The sequence below is a fragment of the Pleurodeles waltl genome, chromosome 4_2 (assembly GCF_031143425.1).
Source record: "Pleurodeles waltl isolate 20211129_DDA chromosome 4_2, aPleWal1.hap1.20221129, whole genome shotgun sequence".
Lineage (NCBI taxonomy): Eukaryota > Metazoa > Chordata > Amphibia > Caudata > Salamandridae > Pleurodeles > Pleurodeles waltl.
Genome location: NC_090443.1, coordinates 168,542,583 through 168,558,954, shown reverse-complemented (window position 1 = coordinate 168,558,954; position 16,372 = coordinate 168,542,583). Strand labels below are relative to the sequence as shown.

The 16,372-nt window shown below is 41.8% G+C and overlaps 1 protein-coding gene across 3 annotated transcripts in view; it reads right to left on the bottom strand.

Annotated features, from left to right (window-relative positions):
• ENDOU (endonuclease, poly(U) specific) overlaps window positions 1–16,372 on the bottom strand; it is a 468,374-nt gene that overhangs the window by 325,027 nt on the left and 126,975 nt on the right. For all 3 annotated transcript variants that reach the window (XM_069231037.1, XM_069231036.1, XM_069231035.1), the window contains exons 2-3: window positions 6,534–6,653; window positions 1,329–1,388 (exon numbers count right to left, since the gene is read on the bottom strand). In XM_069231037.1, coding sequence (XP_069087138.1) covers window positions 1,329–1,388; window positions 6,534–6,653 — 180 coding nt within the window. The remainder of the gene's footprint in view (window positions 1–1,328; window positions 1,389–6,533; window positions 6,654–16,372) is intronic.

Genomic DNA, 16,372 nt, shown 5'->3' with positions numbered 1-16,372 from the left:
ACTACTTCACTTCCTTCCAGGTGCTTCGCAGTGGTTTTGCTGCACCATTTCCTTCCAGGTGCCCTACAGTGGTTTCACTGCATCACTTCCTCCAAGATGCTTTGCAGTCGTTTCACTGCACCATTTCTTTTCAGGTGCTCTGCAGTGTTTTCACTGCACCACTTTTTTGAAGTGCACTGCAGTGGTTCCACTGCACCATTTCTTTTCAAGTACTCTGCAGTGGTTATACTGCACCACTTCCTTCCTGGCGCTCCGCAGTAATTTCACTGCACCACTGCCTTCCAGTTGCTGTGCAGTGGTTTCACTGTACCACTTCCTTCCATGTGCTCCGCAGTGGTTTCACTGCACCACTTCCTTCAAGGTGCTCTGCAGTGGTTTTACTGCACCACTTCCTTCCACATGCTCCGCAGTGGTTTCACTGCATCACTTCGTCCAAGTGCTCTGCAGTGGTCTCTCTGCACCACTTCCTTCCAGGTGCTCTGCAGGGGTTTCACTGCCCCACTTCCTTCCAGGTGCTCCGCATTAGTTTCGCTGCACCACTTCCTTCCAGGTGCTCCGCAGTGGGTTCACTGCATCACTTCCTTCATGGTGCTCCTCAGTGGTTACACTGCATTACTTCCTTCAAGGTGCTCCACAGTGGTTACACTGCATCATTTCCTTCTAGGTGCTCCGCAGTCGTTTTACTGCATCACTTCCTTCAAGGTGCACTGCGGTAGTTTCACTGCACCACTTCCTTCCAAGTGCTCTGCAGTGGTTTCACTGCACCACTCCATTCCATTCTGCAGTGGTTTTACGGCAACAAGATTTTTTTAAAAATAAAACCTTGCAAAAATAAATGGCTAGCATGAGCCAGCAACATGTTTATTCTCTTTATCCATGCGTATTATAAAAGAACGAACAAAGATAACTGCTTGGCTTTTGATTCTTCAGCCACTGGAATCACAAGTTTGATAAAATTTAAAGAAAGCTGACAAATGCGAGCTGGGGGTTTTATAACTAATATATATTTACATCAGATCATAAGGAAGGTATGAAAAAGTGAGAGATTTAGGGCAGGCGAAAGAGAAAAGAAAAGTGAAACGTATTTATATGTTTATAAAATGGACTGAAATATAGATATGGGCGTGGGTTTGATGTGTCTGTACTTAACTGGAAGAATTGTGTCTGAATTATTGAGGGTACGTGCGCGAATGAATTTGTCGTAGATATTGACGATATTATTAAAACTGGCATGCATTCTATTTCCGGAATAAAAGCTGTCTAATGGACACATATGGGCATTATAGAGCATATGCTCACACCAACATTCGGCTAACAATATTTCTTACCTGCGACATCCGATGGCTTCGAATAGTGATCATGGCCACCCCCTGAAGAAGGTTCTATATCTGTATCAAAAAAGAGAATGGCACAATCTTCAGTGAACGACATCCGGGTTTTATGCAACTACAAGGTTTGTTGAAACTTTTATGCATTCTTAGATCACAGAGCTATAAGGACTTCAGCAAACCCTTCTTCTTCTAGTGGAAAAAAGGCAAGTTGTAATCGCATTTCTGCTACATTTCCAGTTTCTCTTTTCACCTTCTTTTAGCAGTGCGTTTTTGCATTTGCACACGTTTGCATGTTTTGATCTGTTCATCCACTGCTGAAATTTCAAGGTGCTAAACTGGTCTTTTATTCATTCAGGAATTTCCTTGGTGTCTGGCGCCATTATTGGCCGGTTTTGAAAGCCCACGGCCCCTCCTGGTGCCTCGAGGGGTGGTCGAGCCACAGAATGCTCGAACCTGATGGTAGGACCTGGTTCAGACCAATGTCCTCTTCGACCCTCCAAAGCGAGCCCTTATCGGCCACCTAAGCTCTATTGTATTTGCCATTCATTGCAGGCAAAACAGTAACCTTTGATGTGGAACCGGGAAAAGAAAGATATATTATTTTAGTGTCTGAACTGTACATCCTGGAACTCGAAAAACTGAGATTAATCTTGGCTTCTCTGCTTCATAAAATGTGTGATCCTTGACGAATATTTTATTTCACTGAACCTCTTTTTTAATTATCACCTATGAGAACATATTCCAATATGAAAGTTTTGGATGTGCACTGTACAAAAACTTTTTGTGTTTGATTTAATAGATAATAACGTTGTTCCATCTAAGGATCTAGGCTACATACTATAGGGTATACATATCAAGTGACCCATGGCATTGCTGTCAGGAAGGGGGACACTTTCTTGAATTTTTAAGAAACCCTATCAAATGTTTACAAGATGTTTGTGGCATTATTTACATGCTATATTCTTTCAGGACTGGGCTAATGCACGGGCTTGTAAAACCTAGTCAGACCCTTGGCTCGACTGTGGCTGGGATCTCCTTGTAAATTTGGTGGGACCTCTAGGTGTCACTGTCACTTTTCCTGCACCCCGAGGTTAACTGCAGCAGGCATGGGGAGGCTTCAGGAAAGCAGGATAGGGAGGGAAGTAGAGAATGTGTAGAAATAGAGAGAATGGATGCGTGGAATGAGATTGATAGAGGACGTTATTGGGGCCAGTTTAATCGTGTTTGCCTAGGTCGAGTGGAGCACAGGATGCTAAAGAGGGATCTAGAGACAAAGGTCTAGTTATTTTAAGTTGTGACGATCTTAGACCCATATTTATACTTTTTTAGCGCCGCATTTGCATCACTTTTTGATGCAAAAGCGGCGCAAACTTACAAAATACAATTATATTTTGTAAGTTTGCGCCGCTTTTGTGTCAAAAAGTGACGCAAATGCGGCGCCAAAAAAGTATAAATACGGGCCTTAGTTGGTATAACGTAGTCTAAAGAACATTTTACCATGAGCTCACCATGCTTCCAGAATAAAAGCAACCCTTTGCATACGGAAAAGGCCTCTGTGTTTTATCTGCTGCCCCAAAATTTGCCTGTGCAGTAGAGCAGTGGCACGTAGTCAGACCCACCCTAAAGGTCAGATATAAAATTCTTTAATAGCATCAACTATTGAATAAATGTTTCTTTTTAGTGATATACCAGGCAGTGTTGAGTATATAAAATAATTCAATCTGTAATGTCAGTACTAAACAGGAGACCACTATTTTCATAAGCAGCTGCAAGTGTCAGTAGATTCTCAAACCTATTCCAGAATTTTATTGTAATCAATATACCACAAGAGACACAAGAATTCAATCGTCTGTGTGGTGGTAATACTGGTTCTCACGCTATCATTGCTTCCTTGCGTTATGCAACTATATACGATTTCTCAGAAAGTTGACAGTAAATTAACACTCATCACAGATCACAAGTAAGAAAGTCAGCAAGGTAACTCAAACTTAAGTCAATCTTAGGTTTGTTCATTGGGAACCATTGCCTTGAGTAATAGTAGTGCCTGTCATAGACAGTGCTTAAACAATATCATGTGAGGTATGGAGCATTATATATAGAACAAATTATTATTTATGATCATTATAGCACAATACAAAACAAGGCACCAGCTCAACCCTATCAGAATACTAATACCCTGTTAGAAGGTGTTATCAATGCATCAGCTACTGATAATTAACATGAAGTGCCTGTTTTTATATTTCGCCTGCACAACACCTGTGCTGTGCTTGCAAAGTCTTTTGTATTTAAAAAAAAATCTTAAAAGGGGCTAGGAACCCGCCCCTTACTTACCTGAACTTACTATTCATAGATTTCAACGTTGCTCTAATTTACTTGCTTCTTATTTTCCAGCACATCATCTGCTTTCACTTGCTACTCTTACTGCTCTGCTTTTGCTGTCCATGTTATTGTGTGGAGCTTGGACCAAGTACAGCTTCTCGACACTGGCCAATGGCTTCTGACCAGCGCCCTTCTACTGGCTATTTCACTGTGAGGGACTTTTCCTTGCATTTACCTAGTTGCTTCACCCCTTGCCTATTGTTCCCCTCCCATATCCTTCATTGCCCGAATGGTGGAGAACTCTCCACAGCAACAAACTCACTTTATGTCCCCACAAACAGCTGTCTTCAAATACGTTCCCCTACTGTGGCACAGGGAAATGTTTGCATAAGTTTCCTCCATCACATTTCCCAAGTGAAGTACTCTCGGACTGCTAGCTACACTTTGTCCATTAACACAGTGGGTTTACATTTCTTTGAAAGATGCAGGAGTCAAATGTGATTCTTTGTAGTATTCGGTCAGCCCACAGAAAAAAGCATGTTTCATGTTTGTGGGACTGATGATATGCAGAGAACAGATATGAACATTTTCAGAATTTACCTCTCTATTGCTGCAGATATGTAGCTGTACGGCTGAACAGTCCAGCCAGTGAGAAACTGTGCACCACAGCAAAACTTATGCCATCTCTATATGTTTGGTATTGCAGTTCTCATATGTTGCAGCCAACCGAGGCAGGACTGAAGTGTAGACAGCAAATAAAATGCTTAGTGTTGCCAAGTATATGCAGGAGGAATCCTGCTGAAATGTATAGTCAACATGCAAGAATAACCAAAACTCAGCTCTGGCATCTGAGATGCCTCGGGTTACAAGCCAATACCAGCCCAAAAGGAGCTTGTGATCATCTCTCATGTTATATCAATATTGTGTTAATTTTTAAATTAGATGCATGTTAAAAGGTGATCTTTAAGGAGAACTAGAGCACCCTTCCTCCCACTTTGTTGGACAGTGGGCACTAGGCATGCTATATCTGACCAAATGCTGCAACAACCAGTGGCAAAGCTAAGTGTAGCAAAAGCATTGGCAAAGCCAGTTGGTCTCCCCTTTTTACATCTCTTGTAGACAGCGCATGCGCTGTCTCTTTGAGACATTATGTTTACTGTTGGTGGACTTAGAGCCTCCCATTACTTACCATTAGTGGGCCTCAAAGTCACTCTCAATTGCTTGCTTCCTGCTGGACAACTCTGCAGTCAGCACTTCCCTCTTCTTGCATGTGGCCATCCCCTAGAGCATGGCCCAAGTACTTGTGTCCTTTCTGTTTGCACTTTTGGGACATATTTTTTCTTTTTATTGAGCCACTCTACAGAGTGCATGTTTCCTAGCTCTGTTGTCTGTGTTTGCTTGTTCCCCATTCCTCCCTCTCACTGCCGTGCCCCTACCCTTGTTTATTTAGCTTTCACCACTTTTTGCAACTGCATCTCGCCCCATACATACTGTGTTTTTTAAGCACTTTTTATTTGCCTGAGTTTATGTGTGTATGGCATGACTGTATGGGGACCTTGCACATGAGTGTTTGTTTAGTCTTATCACATTAGAAGAACTCCTTGCCTGTTATAGACATAATGTCGCAATCCATTTTTCTTTGAGATAAGAAAATGTGTCAACTGCTGTCCACCATGTAAGAAAACATTGACACAGACAAATGATTTTGCCTAGATGAAACCTATTGGCTTTGCCAATGCTTTATGTTGTAGGCAAGGCTGTCTGTTTTATACAACAGAGATATTACATTTCCTTGAGGCCTCTCATTGCTAGGTCCAATTCAGAGATCCTTGGCTAGTGTAAGGCAAAGTGACATTTTACAAGCCCCTCGCCTAGCATACGGTGAAGAACATTTATGTGAGCATCCAATCTAATTGTGCCTTCTTATAAGTTGGGATGGGTGAAGTTCAAACTTTTTCTGGATGCCAGTGCATGGTGAATGAAAAATGCAGTCTTCGCCCAAGATGAAAGTAGGGGTCAACAATCCTCCCTTTCTCAGCAGGTTTTTGCTTTAAGTTTGTCAATTAGTTTTTCCACTATTATTTTGAACTTTTAACTCAGGTTCCGTTGTAGTTGTTAGACTGAGCTAGAATCTTTTCAGCCTACAACAAATTCAAGATCTGTAAATGGTTGGTTGAGTAAAAGTTGCCAGCAGGGGGATGCAGTGACATAGCCAACAAATGTGAAGGCTCTTGGCCGGTTGTGCAACAAGGCAATATTATTAGCTGTGCATGTTACACCTAGATGCTGCAGTGGAGCCTAAACGTCCTGGGTAGAGGATGCCACAGTGTCCATTTACTTGAGGCACTGGAAATCCACGCACTGACCCTGTAAGTGCTACAAACTAGGCTCCAGGATCCCATCATCCCTGCCATCAATATGACCCTCGTCAGCACTTGGCCTGTATGTCAAGGGGCGGTCAAAGACTAGTATAATTGACAAGCTCTGGGGTGAACCATACAATATTAGTCCACTTTCTATGGCAAAACCTCATATCTTCTATACACCTGTGAAATTTAAGTTCTGCTGGCAAAGAGCCACTTCTGCAGCACTTTATAATGTGATGAGGGCATGAAGCAGCTGCTGGATGTGAACAAATGTATTCGGGTCAGATAAAAAGAAACTAGGGGCAGGGGATCCTGAGGCGTGGGTAGTTTTAAGAAGCAATATATATTTATTTTCAGATAGTCCTTAATGCCCAGCACGAGACCTCCACAGGTAAACCTGCTCCTTTTTCAGAAGGGAAACTGAAGTCCATTATTTACGTATCGCACAAGAGTGTGCACATCTTTTGCTTTGATTGCATCCCGTACAAGTCTATAAGGTGTTCGCATTAATACTTACACAGACATTTATTGTAATCTCCGCAGCAGTCTCCGAAGCGCTCACACTGGTTATTGCACTGACAATTGAAGGACTTGTCCAGCTTCTTCCCACACCTGTTCTTACAGGAGTCCTTGCAAGCTGTGGGCAGAGAACACAGAGGTAACTCTTCATAACACAGAGTGAATCAATATGGGTGACTGGAACAGCAGACAGTTTGAAAAGACTCGCACACTCATAGCAGAGTTATTGCCAAAACAAGGATCAGATGTTAACAGGGAATCCGTCATTCTCCCAGAGGGCCAACTCAAATATGATACATCATATTTCAGACAAGGCTTGTAAATTTTAGAGGGATTACTCTTCAGGCCCTATTTCTTTCCACGCTTTCAAAGGCTTACCTAGTGTATCAGAATACAAAAAACTAGGGACTCCTGAGGAAAGACAATTCAGTGAGAGAGCTAATCTTGATTATCACTATTTTAAAATATGCCAGATCAGAAAAAAACAAGATTTAATATACTATCGCGCTACTCTTCTTTTCGACCCCCCTTTCAATGCCTATGATTTACTTAAGGATGAGCGAAAATAATACATGCTGCTCACAAAATCACAACTTTTGCACTTCCACAATTTGTGAAATTTGTGTACTTTGTTCGCCTTCACCTCATTCAAACTTTACTGCATTTTTTTGTGTGCAAACATTCTCTTGCAAGCTATAGGTTTTCCTCTGTTTTTCTTATTGATAAAAACCCTTTTGTGCTATTTCTTTAACAGCGTTTGAAATACTTTGCAGCCTTCTTGACGTTGAAGAAGTGCAAAATATAAACGTCAGTTGGAGTAAATGAAGGGGCTGATTTAAGAGCCCCTTGCACCACATTAGCGCCACCTTAGCATCATTTTTGTACGCTAAGGTGGCCTTTTCCCAGCCCCATATTTATAAAGTGGTGCAATGTATGCATTGCGCCACTTTGTAACACCTTGCGCCACATTATGCCTGCGCCAGGCATAATGTTGCAAGGTGTGTGTTCCCCTGTTGGGGGGGGCTGAAAAAAACATTTTTTTGTCCCATTTTTTGTGGCATTTTTACCACCTGCACAGGGCAGGAGTAACAAGGAGGCACACCAATATTTATAATGAGCCTCAATATGCTTTGTAGGATTAGCATCAACATTTCTGACGCTAATCCTGCAAAGCACCAAACTAGCGTAAAAAATGTTGATGCTAATTCCCTAACTACTGCCATGGTGTGCCATATCTTAAATACTGCACACACATGGTGGCGTTAGGGGTCGCTAAGGGGCACACATTTTTTAAATCAGGCCCGAAGTTTTTTATCTTAAGCAACCTTGATTTAAAAAAAATGCCATTTATAATGGTGGTTCTCTTTGCAAAAATAATTATTTCATTGCCATGTTGATGCAAGTTTACTTTTGTCAGAACATTACTCTTAACCATTGAAAAAATCCCCCCGTTGGCAAAATATTTACCATGTGGAGAAGGACTCGAAGTGCTTCCATTTTACTTGCAAGAGGATGTCTAACGTTGAGTAAACTCGTACTTGAAAAACTCATATTCTGCACCTTCCAAATATGGAAAAAAAAAGTTGCTGCAATGTTGAACTGAGTTTGAATCAGGGAGATGTGCATGAACATGAAGTTGTGAAGTCGTCTGACTCACAAACATGCTTATTAAAAAAAAGAAATATTCACAAGCTTCGTGAATACCGTGCTGTAAAACATTTCTTTGATTATTAAAAGGTGGGAAGAAAACGCAGTTTCTCATGGCAGCAAGAAACATGCTGACTGCTATTAAGGAATATAATCGGGTATTCACCACCATTGGATGACCTCACACTAGGTGGCATATTTATACTGTTGTTTGCGCCATTTTAGCGTCACATTTTTTTACACTAAAATGTCGCAAACTTAACTTCATATTTATATTTTGAAGCTAGATCCGTTCAGCATCAAAATATTGGAGTTATCGTCATTTATTGGATGTGTAAACCCACCCTGAGTCAATGAGATGCAAGGTAGATGTTCCCATCCCAAAAATTATGCTCGTAGTGGCATATTTATCCCTACATGCAAAAATGACGCACAGGTGGGAGGCAGACCCAAACAATGACGGTAAGCTTGCTTAACATCGTTATTTAACACCTGGGTCAGAACAGGCGTTAAGGTACCTGTGGACCCATATCCATGGCCAAATACCATGGAATGGGCCTACAGATGCCCACTCCAAGCCCCATTAACACTCCCACCTGCACCAGAGAGACACCATATGACGAGGTACCCCATCCCAGGTGAGTAAGGTAAGTATTTATTAATATTTTATTACAGTGCCATTGTTGGCCACCTCCACCCGGCTAGCGTCTTTTTTGTGATGCTAGCCCAAGCTGAGCGCCGGCTTGCACCATTCCTTAAGTATGGCACCCGGCTGGTGCTGTAGAATGGCGCAAGCCAGCGCTAAATTTTTTGATTCAAAACGGTGTTAGTGCAGTTTTGCGTCACAAAGTATAAATCTGGGCCTAGGTTTTCTCCACCGCTGCTTGAAGCCCCATGAAAAGGGGTGGGACTTATGGGAGTACAGTGAGCGGTGATGGAGAAGTACCGTTTTCTTGTTAATCACGGCCATTCGGGGCTGAGGACAGTAAGGAATTTAACTAAAACAACTTTCCCGGTGACTGCTGGGGCAAATGTTAGTAGCCTGATATAAGCTACAGTGTGCAATTTTCTGATTCCACACTTTTAAAAAAGCTAACTGTTTATTTAACAGTTCCAGACTGAGTATATTTAATTTAAAAAAGAAAAAAAAGAAAAAAAAAAGTTTTAATATTGTATACTAACCGTAAGTAGCGAATACCAATATAACCTTCACAAAATCTCATTAATTTTAGATAAATATATATATAAATAGCTGCAAACAAAAGTTGGCTTTTCATATACTTTATAGCATAAACGTGTTTTGTTTGCATTTCAAGAGGTTTATTATGCATAGGCCATCTTTGGCTGCTCATAGTTTGCTTGGGCTCTGAAATATAGTCTGACAATATTAGTACAAGAGATTTGGCGGTATATAGTCTTAAAACAACTATAATGTACTAAACTATACTGGACGTTTGGTCCAGTATAGCTGAATCATTGCCATATTTTCAGGGCAACCACTATTAAAAGAAATTGAATTTGCATTGATTGTATGTGAATTTACCACATGTATGTATCCTGAAGATCTGGCTTGGCTCAGGCCCTGGTACACAAACCATGGTCCTTCTGACCCTGGCTTGGAGAGGCACAGATCATTTGTTCTAACTTGGAAATTAAAGAGAGAAGATACATTTATATCATGCAAACATTGTAGGAGATAAGTGCAGGTAGAAGAGGTAATTAAATGTGTGTGCGCAAAATCTAATTTTGTATGAACATTTGCAAAATGTAATGAAAATTACAATAAATTTCGCTAATTTCCTTGATATTACCTTGGCAGTTCCTGACATGAAAATTTAAGGTCAGGACATATCTTATGTTCAAAATTCAAACAAAGCTCTAGAAAATTCACTGGTTCGAGGTGAAAATGTCTCTAGCATTCTCCACTGACATTGTAAAATTCATGCATTTCGTTAATTTCAAAAGCATAATGAAATGTTTAAACACGCCCAGTGATTAGTATTGCTTACTGGGAGGATATAAATGTTAAAGGGAAAAGATACCAAAATAATGTATTACATCTTAAGACGTATTCATTTTTCATCCGGCTAAATCACCAGCAATAAAAGAGAGGGCCAATGCTGCACTTATTAAATTCATTAGTAGTGGTATTTATTTATCATTGACTATCTGTGCCAAGGTTTGGAGTACTTGGCAGAGGGGTAGCATGCTATTCCGTGAGGCACGTAGATGTTTTTTTATTAAGACTGTCATGCTGCTTATTACACAGGCATTGGGCAAATAGTACTGTACGGCATGCTTTTTGTTCTGCTCTGTGTTAGGTAAGTCTGCGCCCATCCTCATGCTGTCTGTCATAAAGCTATTATTCGATTTGTCATAGAATATACATGTCCTGCCAAGGTTATGGAATCTGTAGTGGCTGTGAGTCATTAGGTGGATATACGCGCTCGCCTCACCCGTAGGGAAAAGCTATTTCCTGCTGAGGTTATGCAAGCTCTCCTGCCTGTGATGATTGAGCCGGTTATGTGGGTTCTGCAGGCTAGGGAAATGAGGACAGCACTTGTTTGAAATCACGCAAGCACTCATGAAGGCAGGTTGTGATGCGCTGTGTTGTGAAGAGCCTGTGTTGAGTATCATCCTCATGGTCATTCCAGTGATTGGGGGGGGGAGCGGGGGCAGTCGAATAGTAGTTCGTATGGTCACGCCTATGGTAAGGTTATCAGTCCTGTCTGTAGTCATGCAAGAGACATGCTTGAAAGCCAGGCCAGAGTTGTAATAGATCACGTTAGCCAATGGGCTAGTTTTCTTTAATGAACTGTTTTATGTTGCAACGTGCTTTGTTTTAAAATAGCTTGATTCACAATCTTGCTGAACATCACACGGTTTTCAACGTTACAAAAATAGTAGCAGCATAAAATCTTTGTGAAGTGTAGGTCTGTGAAAGGAAATACCTTTGGTGGGAGAAATCTCTTGGGAAATGGGAAATGGGCAATCTTTGCAAACTGCGCAAAGAACAAAGGTTGCCAACTTAACCCAGTTTTGAGACCAAATTTTGAAATGTATTCTTCCTCCTCCATTACACCCAGAAGCGCCACCTTGGGGGAAGATTTATTTTCCAGCAAAGCACTGTAAGTAGTAATCTGGAGTTCCTGGACCGGTATTGTAAAATGATCCTACAGGTCTGTCACATGCAGAAAGTCACCAATTTGCAACTTGCATCTAAAAAAGTCTGGCGGCGGGTAGGGAGCGTTCTTCCCATCTTTCATAATCAATAAGGTGTGCAATACACCTGGTGAAGATATTTACATTGAATAAAGTAGATATGGTAAGTTCAAGTGGTGCCATAAGAGCAACTCACCAATTGTATTCAGGGATGTGAGGTCCGCAGCCCATATGGACTTGAGGGAGAGAAAATGGCCAGGGGCATTAACAACAAATGTGCAACATGTCCTTAGCAGTGGCGGTTGGTGACTGCAACAAATGGGGGGGCAGAAGCCCATACATGATATTGCACTCTTCAAGCAAGCTTAGTAAGTGGGACCAAACCTTTCAGAGCTAGCTGCTTTTGCCCCATTAGTCACAAATTGGAAGAACAGCAGGTGAACTTTGCCTTTCATCCTCCCAAGCTTAATACAATTAGAACTACTGCACCAGCCTATCTTTCAGACCTGGCTACAAGCAAATAGTGTGCCTGCTAGAGTTCCTTCATACATTGACCAACATTACCAGGCCTTGGCCCACCAGTCCAATTACTTTCACCTATACACATTATTGATGCACACTCACTCACCCGCACTCAACAGTTCTCTCACCCTGACCCTGTTTCTTCCTTCACTTAACGACTCGCATTCACACAACTACATTATGCTTCCCATTGTATCTCACCCACATCAAATAACCAGTCACCCATAGTTATCCACCAACTTAGGAGCTCTCTCCAAACAGCACTTTTGGGCAGAGCTGTCAGGTACTCTGACACTAAAAGATGTGCACACTTGGGAGGACTACATACTGGCTCTTTAACACCTGTCCTACTGGCAGTGCTTAATCTGTAAATAAAACGGTGCCTGTGCTCAAAGACCTCCTCTTCAACACGCGGCTCTTGCAATTAAATATGTGAACATGGAATACTGAGGCGGCGTAATACTGAAGCCATTTCGGGCCTCTTCAATCCATTGAAAGCCACTCCCTGCCCCTGCTGCTCAGTCTTGCAGCTTTCTACTTTCTCCCATTGTGACGCATTTTCGTTTTTCCCTTCATCCGTTTTTCCCATATGTGTCATTTGCTCGCAGCAAATGCTTGAGGCCGAAGAGTAAGCCCCTGCCCTCAAAAATAAGTGCCGGTGCTCAGCACCGGAAACAACAAGCACAAATTAAGCACTGCCTACTGGCATTGGTAGAGTGCTTGGCAGATGGAGTGACTCGCCCATTCCCATAAAAACAAAAAAACTACATGTAGTGGTTTTGAAAATGCTGGTTTTATTTCCCTTCAAGACTGTATTTCCTTAATGTGAACGTGAAAAAAGTAGATGCCCCACCCTCACATTAAAGAGCTATAATATGCGGGGGGGAAACAAGCACCAGGAGACATAACTATTAAGCAATTTACACTCACCACATCGTAGATGGAGGGAGAATATGAATTAGTTATGGAAATGGGAGAGAACAGATTTAGAGTTTTGTTTCTCTAAACGCGGACACTGAAAAATTCCAACTTACTTGTGATTTCCAGACTGAACACTGCACGGTGTATTAATTGAAACTCTGAATGAGTTTCTTCTCAGCTGTTGCACGCACAAAAGAGAATATAACGGTGACCTCAATGCCAACTTTCCTATTTTATTAGAGAAACGGGTTTGGTTAAATAATCTTGCATTCCCACCCCATCCTCCCGAAAGATGGTAAAGGTCGGTGGAAAAAAGGGCGCAACATGCAGGATCAGTGGCATGTAGATTTCTCTAATACGGGCTATAACGTAAAACGCCCAATGCTTTCTATTATTGGAGATGCAGGAGGGAGGAGGAGACTGACATGGGACGTCACCACGCGCACTAGAAATACAAGGGCTGTGCATGAACAATCCCTCTCAGTGCCGGAGCACTACGTTCAGACATGCGCAGTTTGAAAAGCTGTCAAACTCGCTCAGATCGACGATCAGGCATAATTAACATGTGCTCATTCTAATCTCACTTTGATTAAGTGAATGAAGCCACAAAATGCCAGGGGCGTGGCCCCAACGCCCTAATGCAAAATCCGCCACTGGTCCTTAGTCTCAAGTTGCTCCATGTTTAATTTAGCTTTCCATGTGCCAAGTTCTACAAGGGAGCATGAGCCAATTTTGTGCATGGCGATGGCATGACGCATCTGTACATATTTGAAAAGCTGTGATTTGTGTAGTGAGAATTCTCTGAGCGTTTGGAAGCATTTAATATGATTGTGTGGCACACTTCTCCAAACCACAGTGATTAATTTGAGCCGGAGGTTGCAGGTGAAGCCCACAGACAGTCCTTTTTGGGGACCTGCACCTATTTTTTCCCATCCGACTTTGACCCAGGGTGACCCAGAGCAAGAACAACACAAAAAGGGGTTAGAAGGAAGAAGAGAGGACAGGAAACAGTGACACAATAAGAAAGCTTGGGTGAAACAAGAACTGATAGAGTGAGATACAGGGCCAGCAGTGCAAGGCGTGGGATAAAGTGGAATTAAGATTAGTCAACCTTGATATTTAGCAACCATGAAAATTCTGTAGCACCGGCTGCAGACTTCTGAGCGAAATTGTGGGCCCAGAACTTATTCGTTTACAAATTAAGCACGGCCAACCATGAGATGGCAGTAGTAGTAACATGCATTTGAATGTGAAACGCTCTATTGTCTCTTGGATCAAAAATTACTGTTCTGTTCTGTATTCAAGTACCTTTTAGACCTCTTCGTGCTCATCAATGTTTTCGGTAACGCCCTGCTGTGAGCTCAAGCAGTGAATACACATCTGCACAGCACTCCCCTCGTCCCCAAAATCATTCTGCCCATTCTACGCTTACTACGAAACCCCATTACTAACATGAAATCTGACCCTTTGAGTTAAGTGCTCCACGTTCACATTTTGCTGTTGTACAGATGCACAAGTTTGACCCCTGGAAAGTTTTCCTTCTGAGGTCGTAGATTGTTTGACAAAAACACTTTTCATATTCTGCACTTTCAAACAACACAGTAGAAGAATGAAGACCCACTTAAAAACAAGTTACTAAGGGCCTGGTTTATGAAAAGTTAGCGCCGCTGTTGTGTCATTTTTTTATGAAAAAGCAGGGTAAACTTACAAAATATAAATCCATCAAAAAATGACACAAAGGTGGTGCTAACTTTTCACAAATCAGCCCCTAAGTGGCAGATTTATGGAAATTGGCGCTGCACTCGCCTGCGCCCCTTAGCACCCCACCTACCGCCACCATGTGTGCACCCTATTTGAAATAGGACTCACCATGGTGCAGGGTAGGGGGCAATAGTGTCATTTTTTATGACGCTATTGATGTACTCTGCAGGAGTAGCACCAAAATATTGGCGCTACTCCTGCAGAGTACAAAGGGGTCCATTCTAAAGAATGGAAGCCCTCTTTTAACGCCTGCGCTTGTGCAGGCGTTAAAATTGCTGTAATAAATGGCGAAAGTAAATGCCATAGATTTCCTTGCACCATTTTACCAGCTCCCCTAACGGGGGAACACTCACTTTGCATACATTATGCCTGGCGCAGGCATAATGGAGCGAAAAGGGTTACAGAGTGGTGCAATGCATGCATTGCGCCACTCTGTAAATACGGTGCAGGGATTTTGGCCTAGTTGGGCCACATTAAAGTCAAAATAAATAACGTAAGGTATGCCCCTAAGTGTTTTAAGATGCTCCCACACACTGAGTTCACCTACCCACTGCACACGCTGGCTCTGGTCACAGACTTCCTCAAACACTAACCCCTTCTCCACATTCTAAGAAGCTATATAACTTCTCAGTGATTTATTGTCTGTAGAGTATGATAGTTCAATGGGATTTATAACTGTTGCTGTGGATTTAGAGGATGCATTCTCAAAACAAACAAAATTAATTGCTCTAATGACACACATGTCAGTTTCTAAACTCAATTGCTGGCAATTTGAACATTGAATATGTCTTACTGAGCAGCTTCTTGGCCCCATACGTTTTAGGTCAGGTTTTTGGATGAGGCTTACATATCCATAACATATCAATCCGTCAATACTTGTTTCAAAGGAGATCAGGGTCTTTGTGTAATTAGAGACTCTATTTTAAAATGTCAAAGTACCTCCCTGAACTTGTCCTAGCCTCCCTAGCATTCTCTTAGGTTGGGATTAATAATTTGGGGACCTTCAATTTAGTGAAAAAAACAATTGATTTCCCAAATCCGCTATTTAAAGGCCTTGGAATAATCTGTGTTTCTGAATCGCCGGGACCTAGCTTACTCTTGGAGTAATGGCCGAGAATACAAGCGGAATTTCTACATCTGTATAGGCACCTCAAGAACATGACATTTAACCAATTCTTATTTTAGGAACTAGAATATAGAATTAGCTTTCATAAACTGATGTTTATGTACCTCAGAGCTGAATTTAGGTGTACATTGTGCCTTAAATGTCAGTTTGTTATAAACAAGGTGAGAAGAATTTCCTGGCCTGATGTTTTTTGAACCGAGACTGCTTTAAGTCACACAGGAGCACGGCCCTGCGCCACCGGGAAAGGGCAGAAATGGTACACGATAATGGCGCCTTTCTGTTCTCTCTCCCAGGGCTGGCACACAAATTGCTGCCTCGCGCCAATGCAGGCACATTTGCACCCTTCCTGCGCAACAGCAATCACAACAGGTGTTTTCCTCTTTTTATTTGTGCTGCAAAACGCAGCACACATAGAAAAAGGAAGAAACAGGGAGAAATAAAGATATTTCTCCCTGTTGCCTCATTCAGTAAATACTTTTTTTCCCAGGAAATTATTTATTCTGCTACAATGAGCCACAAAAGTTAATTACAATGTGAATATCAAACATTAAAATTTAAAACATAAACAAAATTATGTTGCATTAAATTGTGGATAAATAAATCTGTTTTTTTTTAAACTGCTTAAGATAAAGTTCAATTCTATCTTGATCACAGTTACATTGCCCAATCCCTGTAAATGATCGGATGCAACAAAGTAG